Source organism: Hyla sarda, chromosome 4, assembly GCF_029499605.1.
Source record: "Hyla sarda isolate aHylSar1 chromosome 4, aHylSar1.hap1, whole genome shotgun sequence".
NCBI classification, from domain to species: Eukaryota; Metazoa; Chordata; class Amphibia; order Anura; family Hylidae; genus Hyla; species Hyla sarda.
Window position 1 is genome coordinate 83,842,767 of NC_079192.1, and position 17,170 is coordinate 83,859,936.

General features: G+C 38.7%; 1 protein-coding gene and 1 long non-coding RNA gene across 6 annotated transcripts in view; one reads left to right on the forward strand and one right to left on the reverse strand.

The window, feature by feature from the left end:
* The window catches only part of UNC5D (unc-5 netrin receptor D), a 670,113-nt gene that overhangs the window by 480,281 nt on the left and 172,662 nt on the right, over positions 1-17,170 (forward strand). For 4 of the 5 annotated variants that reach the window (XR_008892301.1, XM_056571520.1, XM_056571523.1 and 1 more), the window contains exon 8: positions 3,059-3,091. The exons of the other annotated variant lie outside the window; for it this stretch is intronic. Coding sequence is in view for 3 of the 4 variants with exons in the window: in XM_056571520.1 (XP_056427495.1) it covers positions 3,059-3,091 (33 nt within the window). In the remaining variant the exon portion in view is untranslated. The remainder of the gene's footprint in view (positions 1-3,058; positions 3,092-17,170) is intronic. 5 annotated transcript variants of the gene reach the window in all.
* Positions 13,812-17,170, reverse strand: part of LOC130368157 (uncharacterized) — a 49,816-nt gene continuing 46,457 nt past the window's right edge. Inside the window, exons 5-7 of the long non-coding RNA XR_008892303.1 lie at positions 15,082-15,136; positions 14,879-14,921; positions 13,812-13,958 (exon numbers count right to left, since the gene is read on the reverse strand). This is a non-coding gene — a long non-coding RNA (uncharacterized LOC130368157). The remainder of the gene's footprint in view (positions 13,959-14,878; positions 14,922-15,081; positions 15,137-17,170) is intronic.

Genomic DNA, 17,170 nt, shown 5'->3' on the forward strand with positions numbered 1-17,170 from the left:
CGTCCTCGTGCATCTGGAGGAGGATATGCGCTCGCTTCACAGTGGACCACAAATGCCAGCTGGGGGAGTTTCATAATACATTGCCACTGAAGAAGGGGACACCCCACTGAAGAAGGGCACTCACCGAAACGCGTTTGGAATACTAGACCATACACCACCTTGCAAATAGCCATTTATCCACAATTTGTGTACTTGCAACAGCTGGAACCCCAACATTTGTGGACCACTGTGTAGCGCACGCATATCCTCCTCCAGCTGTACGAAGACGCTGCTTCCCGGCGCTTACCCCACCACCTTTCCAAGCACTGGCCAGATGTTGTTCTGTTCCACTCCGCGGGAACATCATCACAAAAGGTACCCAGCATTTCTCCATACACGCCGGCATCCATCCAGGCCGGCCACTGGTCCGTGGCAGTCTATGTCCAATTCGTGAGACATTTGTGAGGCATGCGGAGTGAACAACGCTGCATCTCTATGGGTGGTGAGTGGTGCAGCGCACAGGAGAACTTTTATCATCTATACCCATATTCTATTGTGGTACCTCACAATGGATTCATATATATTGAGAGACTTACACTAAAAGACTATTTGCCATATTTACCCATAGGTGGTCACTACTATCATTCTCTATACGCGGTCAGATATTTTTATATATATATTTTATGTAGTATTATATGTTTCTGACATGGGCCCCGTCAGAACACCATTTTAATCTATATTATATCTATTAATAAATATTATTTATGTCTAACTGACCATATCTTGCACATTTTTAGGATTTATATACCTTGAGGACTGTTTCTACATTTTATTTACTTCTAGAATTGTAATGTTAACATTGCAAAATAACTAACCTACAAAAGAAAGAAAACTGTCTCTCTGTGGCTCACTATTCGTACATTAAATTCTCATGTACTTTTTTGATACATCTTTTTAGATAAGGATACAAAGGAGAGGAAATGTGTCAGTCTTTCCTCTATACTTTTAGTTTCTTTTGTATCTACAATTGACTTTGATTAAAAATAAATGTGTGAAAACTGTATATATGAATACAGCTTATAGGTGGCTACCTAGATGCCTAGTCTTTAAAGGGAATGTATCCTCTAGATATTTCTTTCCAGATTATGCCAGATACTTAAACATGCTCTTTTTTCTAATCTATTTCTATTTTATAATTATAATTTAATAACATTATTGTATGTTATGGAGGCTGCCATCTTGCCTTAACTATTTTTAACTACATTAGGGATATGCTTTACTGCAGGAAGCTGTATTCTGATATCTGCTGTGAATGGTGGTTGATCCAGTGTTATTTACACATACTTGTGTCACCATTCACTGTAATTCTGTTTGCTCTGAGAAAAAGGCATTACTGGGAAATGATCAGCATTATTTTAAAATACTGATAGTAAAATACTAAAAAAAAAAAAAAAAAAAAAAAAGTAAAAATTCATTACCAAACATTCTTAAAAATGTATTTAACATAAAATTAAATAAAATTTTTACAGAAGGTAATTTTTTTTTTCTTATACATTCCCTTTAAAGAGACTTAAAGCATGTCATGGGTAATTTGCCCCCCCAAAAAAGTGGAAAAAATAATCACATGACTTACTTGTGTGTAGTTAAAGTAAATTCTTCCAGTTTATGGCTTTGCTTTTTTAACATTAAGAGTATATTCACACTGGGCAGATATGATGCAATTAATTAATGCATAGAAAATTCACAGCATAATACAGTAGCAGCACCGTCCTATATGTTTTCCTAAATGTTCTTTTCTTTGCTTTTATAACATTAACATGGTCTTCAGAAAGATTGTTAGCTGCAGATTTTGAGGCAGAATGGCTATAAATTGTATATAGCAAAAAATCTGCAGCATTTCTTCTCATGTTTCATGTGCATGGTAACTTTTAGGGGTTGACCAACCATTAACACTTATCTCCAATTCAAAGGTTAGGGAATAATGGAATAATTGTGTGGTCCCACCACTGGGCTCCTCCACAATCTCAAGAAAAGGGTCCTGAATCTTCCATTCAACTAGAATGGTGGTTATGTGTGTGTCCTGCTGTTTCAATCATTGTCTATGGGAGCTGCTAAAGATAGTCAAGTAGCTCCATTCCTACAAGATACTTGGGACCCTATTCCCAATATTTTGGGGGGGGGTTCCAACAGTCAGAACCCCACAATTATACACTTATCTCCTGTCCTTGGATAGTGTTGATGATCAGACAACCTTTCAAGCACAGATAAATTAAATATAACCTAAAAAACATATTACATTTGTGTATCGGACTATGCTTGAATTCTTAGCAACATTCAACTATAATATAAATATTTTAAAGAATACCTGTGGTAAGCCCAAGAAAAATAAGATTGCATTATAGTTAAATAGAGAAGGATGTCCTGACCCTACACCTTCTTACAGTTTCTTGATACGCCCTCCCGTTCCCGAGATATTAGGCTTTTAAATTTGTCTGACAATTCGGGGAAACCTAATTTTAATAATGGGAGTGAAAATTTGTTGATAGGTGGAATTATACAGTCAGGGAGTATGTATTAGGCATTCACGCCCCTCAATGGACAACATTCACATCACCTGACTGTATCATCCCATCACATTATAGTCCCTCACATTATTAAAATTAAGTTCACGCCCATCTGACTGATTACCTGAATTGTCAGACAAACTATAAACCCTCATATCTCAGGAATGAAAGGACGTTTCAAGAAACTGTAAAAAAAAAGTCTGTGATCAGGGCACACGATGCTTTTCAATGACAATTAAATCTTATCTTTTGGGGGTAGGCCCAGGTCCTCTTTAAGGTACTATTGCAGTGAATGGAAAGTGTTTTTTTTCTTTCTCCATATTTGAAGTTTCTGATGAATTGATGTATTTGGCTGATGTTCTGGTACCTTGAACTGCCGAATAAGTCAACTTGCATGTAGCATGCGTTATGCAAATACATATCTTAGATTCTTCACATATCAGAGAATCTGCACGCTGAATATAGAACAAATATTAAGTACACTTCTCTCTTATTTCTTTTTTTTTTTTTTGTAGAGAAAAAACCACTTCATGAGATAAATCCTGAAAGTAAGTCGCTCTTTTATTATTTCGTATTAGGCTCTAAAGCAGTAGCACATTTACCATAGGATACAATAGCACATTGCTGAGTATAAAAGGGGCACTTCTGGGGGCACATAGAATGTCATAGTATGTAGGAGGAATGGAGCTTTTCATATGAGGCGTATCCTGCAGAGATGTGAGGGGGTCACATAGGATTGACATTTCAGAAGTCATTTCCAAATATGCATGCCGGAACATTCACTATCAATTTCACGATGTAATTACCTGTCAAATTACTTCCAAGAAATTAAGCTCCGGTATCCTGGTAACCTCAGCTTTGTCACCAACCGTTACACAAATTATTGGTTGTATGGGTTTAAAAAAAAATTATATATTATATATGTATCCATTCATTCATTCACTTTTAAAGGGAACCAGTTACATTAGAAATTCAATCAAATCTTTTCGCATTATGTCTACAAGCCAAAGCAAACTTCTAGGCCAGGTTCCCACATAATATTACGGTCAATATTTTTAGTCAAAAAAGAAAGGACTGGAACCAACAGGAAAAATGTACATGAGAAAGCTGGCATCTTTTTCTGTGTTTGAGACCCACTTCTGTTTTGGCTAAAATACTTACTGAAATACTATGTGTGAACCCAGCCCTAGTCTCAATATGAAACAAATGTGCTAAAGTTAAACAAATGTTGAAAGAAATCTGTCTAATTGAAAGTGCAGTCCAATCTGCTGGCATCATACTACAGAGCAGGAGGACCAGAGGAGATTAATATACTGGATGGCTTGGGGGGGGGGGGGGGGGGGGCATTTAGGATAATTTGTAATTTATTCTCTACTTATTCTGGCTAAGCAGTCAAGTGGGTGGTCCTACTCACTGATTGACAGCTGTTTGTGTATAAGTATATATATATATATATATATATATATATATATATACACAGAGAGAGAGAGAGAGAGAGTGAGAGAGAGCTGTCTATCACTGAGTTGGACCGCCCACAAGGCTATCGTTCACACTATGATGTTTTTCAAGTCCCATATACTATTGCAGCACTTTGTGTGCTATTTTGGCATGGGAAATTCACAGAATGTGGTTACAGCACGATAAAGGAATATGTGGTTATATGATCATTCACACCATGTGGTTTTTCTTGTTTTATTTATCTTTGTAATACTATTTTTTTGTTATATGGAATGTGAGATTTTTAAACGTCGGCAGCCTGGGGAAGAGGAAGGCTACTTTGCATGTTTTTTCCCAGTAGAGCATTACATGACCTATAAGACTACACATGCTACTCTGCTTTTCTCGAGGTGAAGGGGTACTCCGGTGGAAAACTTTTTTTTTTTTTTTTTTTTATTGAACTGGTGCCAGAAAGTTAAACAGATTTGTAAATTACTTCTATTTAAAAATCAGCAGCAGAATGCTATAGAGAAAAATTATTTTCTTTTTGAATTTCTTTTTTGTCTTGTCCACAGAGCTCTCTGCTGACACATCTGTCCATGCCAGGAACTGTTCAGAGCAGCATAGTTACATAGTTACATAGCATAGGTTTGCTATGGGTATTTTCTCCTGCTCTGGACAGTTCCTGATACGGGCATCAGGTGTCAGCAGAAAGCACTGTGGACAAGACTAAAAAGAAATTCAAAAAGAAAAGGATTTCCTCTGTAGCATACAGCTGCTAATAAGTACTGGAAGGACAAATATTTTTCAACAGAAGTATTTTACAAATCTGTTTAACTTTCTGGCACCAGTTGATTTAACAGCCCCGTTAGTGTTATTTTCGCTTCAGACGCGGCGATCATAGCTGACCGCCGCGTCTGAAGCGAAAATAACACTAACCCGATCGGTGATGTCCTGTATTATCCGCGGGTCCCGGCCATTGATGGCCGCGGGGACAGCCACAATAGGTGTGTATTCGCTTTATAAGACGCACCAACTTTTCCTCCCCAATTTTGGGGAAGAAAAACTTTGTCTTATACGGCGAAAAATACGGTAACCTCTGTAGTGAGAATATGTGTTAGCGTGCCTCTCTGTTGAGATACCTGAAATTAAAGGCACTTCCAGGCCTGGTTTCCACAAAGGTTTTTTCTGGCGTTTTTTTTTGTTTTTTGGGAAACTGCCACTGCAGTTTTTGAGCCAAAGCCAAAAGTGTATCTAAAAGAAATATGGAATATAAAGAACAGGCTTACATTTCTTCTTCCTTTTGGATCCCCTTCTGACTTTGGCTCAAAAACTGCAGTGGCAGTTTTCCAAAAATAAATGTCAGAAAAAAACTGTCTTACACAGGTCGATTATTGAGTAAATGAGTTATGTACATTTGTTGGCTGATTTGATCTGTTGTGCAGCCAATAAAATAATTGTTATTGGAAGCACATCACCCTGTGTAAACAGGGAATATGTGGCCAATAATGATGATTTTGAAGTGTGGCATGTGACATGACTGGTTAAGCCTTATAGAGGCTCTGTAAATAGCACTGATCACCAAGATCACAGTGGGAATTGCTAAGGACACAGTTTCTACAAACATTTCTAAATTCCCTTCTCATTCTTTCAAAGCATTTCCATCCAAAGCATGATCATGAAATGTCCTAATGTGCTAGTAGGCTAGATTCTTCTTTCTGCACCCAACAAGTATTACAATGGAGACAAGTGCATATGTGTTCTCACCCCTGAAATCTAGACAGTCTAGAGAGGGGTGTAGCTAGAAACCACAGGGCATCAGTTGCAAAAAAATTGCCCCAGGTTAGGCTGCCACTATATACTCTCATATAGTCCCTCTATACCCTCAGACATCCCCTGTATAGCCTCAGGCCTCCCCTTTATACCTTAGACATTCCTTGTATACCTCAGACTGCCCCTGTATATCCTCACACATTCCTTGTATACTTTAGACTCCCCTGTAAGCCATCAGACTGCCCCTGAATACCCCTATACATCCCCTGTATATAATTCACTGTCCATGTATACCCTCAGACATTTCATGTATACTTTAGGTTCCTCTCTATGAGGGACATTTATCAATGTTTGCTTATGTATTCTTTTTTTTTTTTTTGTCATTTTTTCCTTACTTTTTTTTTTGCTTATGTGTGACTTATTTATCAACTGGTTTCAGCCTGTTGATAATTTTCTTTCACGTAAGAAATTCTTCCTTTTTTACTTTGGTAGTAGCTTTTTCTGCTCCATGTTTGAGCTGGAGTAAGTTTAGTAAATTTTTAACCCTGTTGCGACTTTTTTTTGCACAGTTGCGACTGTCGCAGTTAATAAATACCTGACTACCCGTAGTCCATTTTAAAATTATTACTACGTAGTTAATTTTTGAAAAACTTGCTTTTCTCGCTTTCCAGTAAAAATGTCGCACAAAAAATCGCGTAGTCGCAGTTGCGACAATTTTGCGACATTTATAGTAAAGAAAACCTGACTAAACCTGTTGATAAATGTCCATATATATTCCCAGATATTTTCTGTATACCCTCATATCCTACACTATTCCCACCCAGTACACAAAGGTCCCACCTCCATAAAGAGCTTTAGACTCACTTAGGTACTGTCCATAGCAGGAAGCTAAGCACTGCTTAGCTTCCTGTCTCCATAAAGCGTTCATCAAGGAGATGTAAAGGTGAGTGCAGTGTTGCACAGTTCTCCTAATGATCTAGTAGAAAGCTTCTGCAGTACTCTACCCGATCACAGCTCAAGGAGTCTGCACTGCAACACACTTTGCCTGAGCGAGAGAGTAGTTAGGCTGCATGTCAGTGCTAACACATAGGAAACATTGCCAGGGGGCCAGACAGCTTTCAACTGTGGTCCACCAATATACACAACTGTTCCAATTGGTCAATGGTACAGCAAGGGTGAAGAAAGTGAACACACATACACACACACAGCTGACGTCAGCTACCTCCACCCGCAATGTCAAGTAAGGTCCTGCCTACTGTGGGGATAACTTATGTCAGCTACATCTGTAGATGATTTTATGGGAATAAAACTGCCAACTGAGGTTACTATCATAAGCATATCCAGTGGTTTACTGCAAGAGTCCAGGAATTTTCTTCACTTTGAGTTCTAGCCCACAAAGTATTATATAGAAAATCGCTGTGAAAGCCCATGAGCCATTGTGCCATCTGCGCACCCTCTGGGTTGCCATATAGCGTTATTGAAACCCCTTGTTAAACCTCTGCTTTGATTGCTTTGTTCTCTCTCTCTATAGCTATTAAAACATTTATTCAGGATTATCTTTATTTAGTATTGTCCTTAGTGGCTTCTTTGTGAAAAACCGACATACCTATGAACTGATTGTATAAAAGCATTTAATGCTGGTCCGCATCAAGGGACTGAGACCTCAATAATACCCTATGTGAGTTAAACACCCTGTCAATACGCAGATAGGATTCAGAGCTTGCCACATTCTGCTCCGTGAATGCTTCCCTTCTCCGAAATAAATAAATGCATCAATAAAGTCAATACTGGCTTAAGAGATATGAAGCCCAATGTCAGCTCCCTTTACAATGGGAATACCAAGCCTATTCTATGTAACAAAACTCCTGCAATTCAGTTAAAAAGGTGCAGCGCTTAACAGCACGTGAATCAGCCGTGAAGCAAAATCAAAGGCAATTATGGAGATAATTGAAGAACAACCTGTACTGGTAAATATCAATGATATGCACAGTGTGTCTCAGGTGCCAGAAGCGTGCTATGATAGATAGGAATGCATGGGAAAGGAGACAAAACTCTATACTTGACATTTCATTTAACCTTTCATACCCCCACTGTACAATGTATTCATTGTTATACAGTTTACTTTAATGCTTGTGTCTGGAATATCCAAAAAGTATCAAGAGGTTTCAATAAACATTACATTGCTCACCGATGACTGATCTCTGATGTACAGAAAAGTAATAGCTTTTCTATTCAGTTCTCTAAGGCTAAAGTATATACTTTGGGCAAAATGTAGTTTACCAATTACAAATATAGTGGAGCTCGATACATTTAGCACAGTTTTTTTGTGCTACCACAGTATGTTATCTGGGCTATTCTGTAGGACTAAGTAAGCTAAGGGAGTAAGATAAGGGAGCTAAAGCGGACCTGTCAGCGTTACAACAGGGTTGTTAAAGGGGATAAAATGTCCTGGGGCGGAGTACCCCTTTAATAAGTCCATGGCTAGATAGGGCTAGTCATCAGGATTCTGAGCATATACTTTTTCTTATATCCATTGTTCTTTACAGCTCTGAGATGTACTTTAAGCCATTTAATGATTATGCAAATGAGGCTTAAATGCCCAGAGGGCTGTTCCCCAACATGAAAAGAGCCCAAGTAATCCAGGACAAGTCCTCTGACTACCCTGTTCGACTGAGTAAAAAGGATATGGGTAGACTTACCTGGGCTCTTGCCATTCTAGCAAATGCCCACTGCACACATGAGCCTCATTTGTATATTAATAAAATGGTGTTTATCATGGTGATGAAAAGGAAGATATCCACAAAAACATGATGAAAAGCCCTTTCTCACCATGGGCTTACTCAGACCCCATGTTTTCCTGCTGGCAGGTCCGCATTAGAAAGGTTACCCCAATTTTAAACTTATCACCTATCCAAGGATTATGAAAGTGGGTAAGTTTCTCGTTGGAGAGGATGTCCGCTTATCAAGAGAACAGTTTTCCCTCATGTGAATGAAGTCACAGACAAGCATGTTCACTGCCATTTTTTCTATTCTTTATGGAACTGATAGAGATAACCAAGTACAGCACTCAAATAGCTTTGGCACTCCCATAGTGAGTGAATGGAGCTTCAGCATGCATTATTACTGCTTCTTCATTCAAAAAGAAGGACAAAGAACCCCTGTTTTTGTTATCATGAGGATCCCAGCACTTGGACCCACACTGATACTTATCTTCTTCAGAATTTAAATTTTTGATAATCCCTTAATAGGCAGAATATGCAGCTGTATTGGTAGGCATAGGTACTGTATATGTGTGGGGCACAGGTTCAACAGAAACTGAAACATGGCTTGTATGTAATCTTATTAAGAGTGGCATATACAGAGGCAAGGTTGCCCCCATTACATAGATCAAACTGGCATCCCATTGAATTTCCTTTAAAAAGTCCTGCATAGATTTCTGCTATTAGATGGTAAAAGGAGGTGGAACATTGACTGCATCATCTAAAGGGTTAATGCCAGACATCACCCTGCTCAGTGATGTCTGGCATGGGCCCCGGCTGCTGATATAAGCAGGACAAATCTGGTATGAAGTGCACTCAGCTCCTGAGCACGCTTCATAGACCCGAAGCAGAATGTACACCCTTCCTCCTTAACCCCTTCCCACAAAATCAGGAACATGTAAGTGGTGATTAGGGACGACTTCCCGCAACACCACGTACATGTACCTGATGAGAATAAACTGTCACAGCGCAGCCGGGTACTGTGACAGTTTATTGAGCTCGGCTGTGTGGCACAGCCGAGCCTCCCTGAAACCGGCCAGGGACCAATTGCAGCCATCCCCGGCCAGCGATAGCTGCTGTTGTTCCTCAGTACAGATGGACCAATAGCAGGGATCTGGTGCGGGTCTCCTCCTTTCGCTTCTCCTCCGTCGATTCACTGTGTGAAGCGATTGGTCGTGAGGGGGGCCCCATTGGAGGAGGCCACCAACGGCACTCAGGCTGTGCTCCGATCCTGGGTTAACTCTGTAGAAGCTGCATTCACTAAGACCGCAGCATCTATTAGGGCAACAGAGGGAGGGAGCTCCCTCTGTCACTGATCGGCACTCTGCAAAGTGAAAGCAGAGCACCAATGGTTGCCATGGCAACTGGAGGACTGACAGTGGTCTCCGTTGTCATGGCAACCTGAGTGATCAGTCCCTACCTATGGCAGTGACTGATCTATCCTATGCCTGTCAGTACTGACAGGCATAGGCATATTTCAATGGAGTACAGATGTGTACTCCATTGAATTATGTGTATAATAGTAAAAAAAATAAAGTGTGGAAAAAAGTGTTAAAGTGGAAACAATAAAAAAGTGATAATATGTGGAAAAAAATAAAATACAAAAATGTGAAAAATAAAAGGGAAAAAAATATAAAAAAATATAAAAAATAATAAAATAAATTATATATGTGTATAATAACCCCCCAAAATACCCCCCCAAATACATCAACATGTCCCGCAAAAAAAGAGTCCTCACACAATTGCGTCAGTAAAGTTACAGCTCACAGAATGCGGCGATTCACAAACATTATTTTTTTTAAATAGTTTTTATGCCATAAATGAACTAACATATAAAAAAGTATATAAATTTGGTATTGCCGTAATTGTATCAACCTGCAGTGTAATGTTAATATGTCATTTATATCGCATGACAAACGACCTAAAAAATTAAAATAAAAAACGACCACAGAATCGATTTTTTTATGTATACCACCTCATAAAAAAATAAAATAAAAAATGATAATAAAAAATATCACATGTACCCCAGAATGGTACTAATGAAAGCATCAACTTGTCTCCCAAAAATATTTTTGCACCCCAAGGCCCCTGTAATTCTGTATGATGCCAACAAAATATCCTAAACTAAAAGGATGCCCCAGAAAATACCCCCCAAAATTTGTAACCCCATCTCTTCTGAGTATGGAGGTACCCCATAAGTTGACCTGAAGTGCACTACGGGCGAACTACAATGTTCAGAAGAGAAGGAGTCATATGTGGCTTTTTGAGAGCAAATTTTGCTCGGGGGGCATGTCGCAACATCTGGAGGACTGCAGTTTGCAGACCACTAATACAGTGGTTCTCAATCTGTGCCCTTCCAGATGTTGCAAAACTACAACTCCCAGTATGCCAAAACTGTCTAGGCATGCTGGGAGTTGTAGTTCTGCAACATCTGAAGGGCCAGATGTTACAGAACTACAACTCCCAGCATGCCTGGACAGTAAGGGCATGCTGAGGATGTGTAGTTTTGCAACATCTGGAAGTGCACAGTGGTCTCCAAACTGTGGACCTCCAGATGTTGCAAAACTGCAACTCCCAGCATGCCCAGACGACCCGATCAGCCTGGTATCGTCGCAGATCGCAGGGGTGATTTCCCTCACGATTTGCGGCGATCGCTCACATGGGGGGCAGACATGGCCCCCTCGGCATTTGCCCTGGATGCCTGCTGAAGCATTTCAGCAGGCATCCGCTTCCTATCTCTGCCCAGCGCGCAGCAGGGACAGTAAAATGCCAGGGCGTATGGATACGCCCTGGGTCCTTAAGGCCCAGGGTGTGAGGGTGTATCCATACGCCCTGGGTCATTAAGAGGTTAATGTCATTCTGATTACTTTAAGGGGTGCAGTTTATAAAATGGGGTGATTTATGGGAGTATCTAACATACAGGCCACTCAATTCCACTTCAGAACTGAACTGGTCCCTGAAAAATCTGAGTTTGCAATTTTCTTGAAAATCTGGGAAATTGCTACAAAACTTATAAACCTTCTAACATCCTGAAAAACTAAAAGAATGTTTATCAAATAATGGGATCAGAAAGTAAACGTATTGTAGATGTGAATTAATCATTAATTTTGTGCGGCATGACTATTTATCATACGAGCAGAAAATGACAAATCTTGAAAAAGGCAAATGTTTCTTCTTTTTTTTCGTAATTTCTTTTTTTACAAAAACCTCTAAATATATCAATCAAAATTTACCACTAATGTAAAGTACAATATGTCACAAAAAAACGTTCCAAAGTTATTACCAAATAAGTGGACGCATGTAAGATTTTTAAAATTTGCCTTGGTCATTAAGGTCAAAACAGGCTGTTGAGTAAAGGGGTTAAAGAGGTTATTTAGGCTTTAAAATTGATGGCCTATCATCAGAATGGTCCATCATAATTAGTGAGGGTTAACTCGTAAACCCTCAGCCGATCAGCTGTGTACTTACATATGCCATAATTTCCATAGTAACTGCATTTATTATTGCTGCTATGTCCCATTCTCTTGGATGAAAATTCTGTATTTTTTACTTACGTATTATGAAGTCTATCAGTTGTAAATTATTATTTTCATTTTCATATTCATTTGAATTTGGATCGACATGTGTTCCTTTTAGCCTAACAAAGCAAACGATTTTACCATTTAATTAAGCCCGTTCAGGAATATTCCAATTACTTTATTGTCTTCCTTTCCTCCATCCACCATATTATACACATTATGAAGTGCTTACTTTTAATAACTTGTCATTCCTTCCTCGCTTATTTACTTTCCCTCAATGTCCTATCAGAAAATATAATTGCTGTGAGATTAAAACCACATCATAATAGCAACTATTCTCTGCAAAGGACATTTGTCTTGTACAGAGGTAATATCTCAATAGAGGGAAGTGTGTCAGTTCAGTATTACACTGTATACTTACTATACAATTCTAGTTACCTTCATTTCACCATTTTCCTTCACAGTCTATGAATTATCCGCCGTATAAAAAAGGTCATGGAAGACTTTTTTACAATGCTATACCAATATATTGGAATTAAGTAACAACTGCATTGTTGGTAATCTTAAAGGGGTACTCTGGTGGAAAACATTTTTTGTTTTTTAAATAAAAAAAGATGCTAAACAGATTTGTAAATTGCTTCTACTTAAAAATCTTAATCCTTCAAGTAACTATCAGCTTCTGTATGCTATACAGGAAGTTGAGTAGTTATTTTCTGTCTGACTACAGTGCTCTCTGCTGACACCTCTGTCTGTGTCAAGAACTGTCCAGAGCAGGAGAGGTTTTCTATGGGGATTTGTTTCTACTCTGGACAGTTTCTGGCATGGACAGAGGTGTCAGCAGAGAGCACTGTGGTAAGACAGAAAAGACCTATACAATTTCCTCTGTAGTAAACAGCAGCTGATAAGTACTGAAAGGATTACGATTTTTAAATGGAAGTAATTTGCAAATATGTTTAACTGTCTGGCACCAGTTGATTTAAAAAAAAAAAAAATTCCACCAGTGTACCCCTTTAAGATAAATTGTCCTATCCAGAAAAATGCAAAAGCTTTAGAATTAGAACATTAGAACTGAACAAGGACATAAACTTTTTTTTTTAAAGTGGTATGTAAATATGGAATATCTCTAGGACATGCCAATGCTGAAACCAGCTGATGTTTGTGGTTCTGGTTTCTAGAACTCCCCTATATACATTGACCATGGTAAATGTTGGTTTAGAATCCAGAAGCTTTGCACCCAAATTATTATGTTGCTTTCACATTGCTGCTTCAAACTACACATTTGGACCATGGTAAGGGTAATATTACATATCAGGCATTCAAATGACTAGATCACCATGTCATGGGTGACTGGTCTGAATCCTCCAAAGTATGTGCTGTTCATACTTAGTGGTTGTCTGTGCCAGCTCATAGATGAGCCCTGCTTCATGTTGGCTATATGTCCATATGAAAAGAGGTTGTCCTATTGAGCATTTTCTAGGCATGTTCTGTGACCTGTAAAGGGGTTATTCTACAGGGGGGATGGGCCAGGGCTGAGCTTTAAGCAACAGCTTGTGTGTCTTATATATACACCTGGAGGACAATGCAAGAAAGTGATCTGTACAGAATAGGGAGTCTTAGCTTAGTTTTAGTATTCAAAATTAAATAATTAGAATTGAAAATCCTTAAAGGCAGTGGACATCTTTCAAAAACCTTTTTTAATTTTTTTAAACTTTTTTAATTCTTATTTTGTATTTATTATAGTGGACAAACATTATCTTCACAGGTCTTTAATAACAAAAGAAAAGTTTAGTTTCTGTTTTACAGCCTCTACAGTGTCTCTATATAGGATTCTTGTAAGTTTTTCTTTCTTCTTCTGGAGGAACTTGTAAACTGATATGTGATAACATTAAAGTTGACCTTTGATCTAGTAATAAATCGATAATAAGCTGCTTCAGGAGAGAAGAGAAAGGCTGATAAAACACTTGAAAAAAGGATATCTTCTCTGATAGACTTTGTTGATAAAAGGGCACTGCAAATTCAAATTTATCGGCCAGAAATGCTAGTTCCTGGTAATCATCTAGCGATTAGCCAATGAGTAAGCAAATGCATGTTGTTGGCTTTTGTGCAGCCATTTAAATCCGCCGCACATGGCCCAGGGTAAACAGGGGATGTGCATTGTAAAGGAGATAGCATCATAGCAGCTAGTCTCTACCCACTAGTTCAAGTAGAGTATGCAGAGGGGAAAACTGGTGAAATACCATATCAAATTATTTAATGGCCAAAAAACACTGCTACTCCTCAAATACATACACATTACAGCCACATTATATTAAAGGGGTATTCCGGGCAAAAGCATTTTATTACCTATCCAAAGGATAGGGGAAAAGATGTCTGATCGCGTTGGGCCCACCGCTGGGACACCCTGGGATCTCCCTGCAGCACCTGCATTCTATGAGGGAGTTGTGTCTCCAGTTTCAGAAACCTCCAGGTTTCTGAGACTGGGGACGTGACATCACGCCCCCTCCATTCATGTCTATGGGAGGGGGCGTGCTGGCTGTCACACCCCCTCCCATAGACAGGAATGGAGGGGGCATGATGTCACATTCCCAGTCCCAGAAACCAGGAGGTTTCCGAAACTGGAGACGCAACTCCCTCATAGAATGCGGGTGCTGCAGGGAGATCCCGGGGGGTCCAAGCGGCGGGCTCCCCGCGATCAGACATCTTATCCCCTATCCTTTGGATAGGGGATAAAATGTTTTTGCCCGGAATACCCCTTTAATTCAAAAGGATCATCAGTATTGACAAATTCTTTTTTAAGTCTTGATAATTATAACCTTCATTTATGTGCAGCTATCTATGGAACACTTACTTTACCCACCAAATTGGAAATAGGAATGATGTACTGCAAAGAACTGGAGAAACACATAATTATTCAAGTAAATGAAAAACAAAAGCCTAATCCCACCATGATTAATCTAAACCTTAACTTGCACAAAGAGTGAATCTCGTAACAATTAGTGCAGCAACAAAGGAAGAATATGTCAACAATGGATAGCAATGAATCCTAGTTACCATAAATTTATGGAGTACAAAAGAATTCCACCAGCTGAAAGGAAGGGATTTGTGTCTGCAAGCAAAAAGAATTGAACCTTGTAAATATTATATCATATGGATTGTTACATTACATGTTAAGATCATGTGCATTGATTCATGAATATCTGTTTTCATAACAATGTTACCACATTCAATCATACTTTCATCTAAATTTCTCAAGATATTTTAGCTATTTATTGGTGTTGGGTTGCACAAGATATCAACTATTGTCCATTTGACTTCTTGGACCCATGCTAAATGCATATATATATATATATATATATATATATATATATATATATACCGTATATATACCGTATATATACCGTATATATATATATATATATCAGAGGAACAGTACACTAAAAGATTTTCTGGCAGAGGATGCTCACAGGCATATGGATCCTGGTCAGGGACACTTCACAAATATTCAAGAATATTTGCAGCACACCAAAATGTGGTGAAAAAAAGTGAACTGTATTCTATCACAAGTAAAACCAATGGGAAAAAAAGCACTCCTTTCACCATAATAATGCAACTGTACATGTGAAATTGCCAAAAACCATTCAGGATCGTGTGTGGAGATCTCCAATCAGCATTTTCCATAGGGTACATCGTTCACACTGACCAGAAAGTTTTAGTTTAGTACCTGGTAGCCACCAATACAAACTGTACACATTTTCTAATTATTTTTTTCAGTTTTATCATTGGCCTGTGGAGCAGACACTCTCTGATATTTACTGTTGTCTGCAGCTTATTTATCTGCTTTGCTGTGTAGACTGTGACAGAGTGAGAAGGCAGAGGATTTATCAACTACGCTATTATACTACTGAAACCCTAGATGAAGCAGGATACACACTATACACATGTAAGAGTCTATATGCAACTCCGTTTACTGGTCTCTGGGAAGAGAGTTGTATCAAATAACACCAAGGAGACTTTATTAGTCAATTAACAATTCAGTGACCTTCATTCAACTTCATTCAATTCAGAGACAGAAAACATTGTGTACTCTGATGTAGGCAACTGTTTCCAATATGGATGCCTACAAGGGAACATTTAGAAGTAAAAATATTTACCGGTATTTAAAAAAAAAGTTTTCAGATGTATATTTAATATTGATTTGAAATAAAATACATAAGGCATTTCCTCTAACTTTGTAACTGTGTATTTTAATAAGAAATACAATAAAAAAATTGTGATCTTATTACATGAATTAAGCTGTCTGCGCATAATATCACAACCCTTCATTCAGTCAGTAAAGTAAAGGTGCAGTTGTCAGTGTTCACACAGCGCATCAATTAGACAGGCAATCCTCCTTCCTGCTCCATGTTATGGTCAAGTATAGTGACATTCTAAGATGAGTGTTATTTAAATAATAACAGCAAGTTGGAGGAAATTGCAGCTTTTGGCAGAAATTAGTATAAATTGCCTTTCATTGTTCTGCTTTCCCACTTTGATCTTCTGCCTGTGACAGAGTCGAGGTGTGAAAGGATACGGCACTTTCTATGATTTTTGTAATTTGCTGGATTTTTACATTTGCCTCTCTGCATTACACCTTGACAGAAGGTCATTTCCTATCATTCTATTTTAAGATATATTGTAAGTTAAAGTTCTACATCTCAAACTGGGATGCAATTTTCTACAAGTTTTGAGGTATCAACATTGTATCCTCAGTGTCCAGTAAAGAGAGATACAAAAACATTGCAAAATGGAAACCAATTAAGTGACTTTTTCTGCATTTTGGTGATAAAACCTCATGCTCATAAGATAGTTTGCTGGCCCTGATCTTTCCACAGACACATGCACACTTGACTTGAGGTGAGAAGGCCATGTCCAGTCTCCTCTGCTGACTGTTTATAACCCCCCTCCCCAGTACAAAAGGATCAGGCAGTTAAAGGAGTTGTCTAATCTGACAAGAGACGGGGTGGGGCCAGTTATAATTTTGCATGTGGGCTTAACCATGCTCAGATGCAATATCCAATAACTGCATAGTGTCCCCATTACATTAGTAACATCATGCAGCCCCAGTGGTTTTTTTTCCTGCATGCGATGATTGGGACTTCCC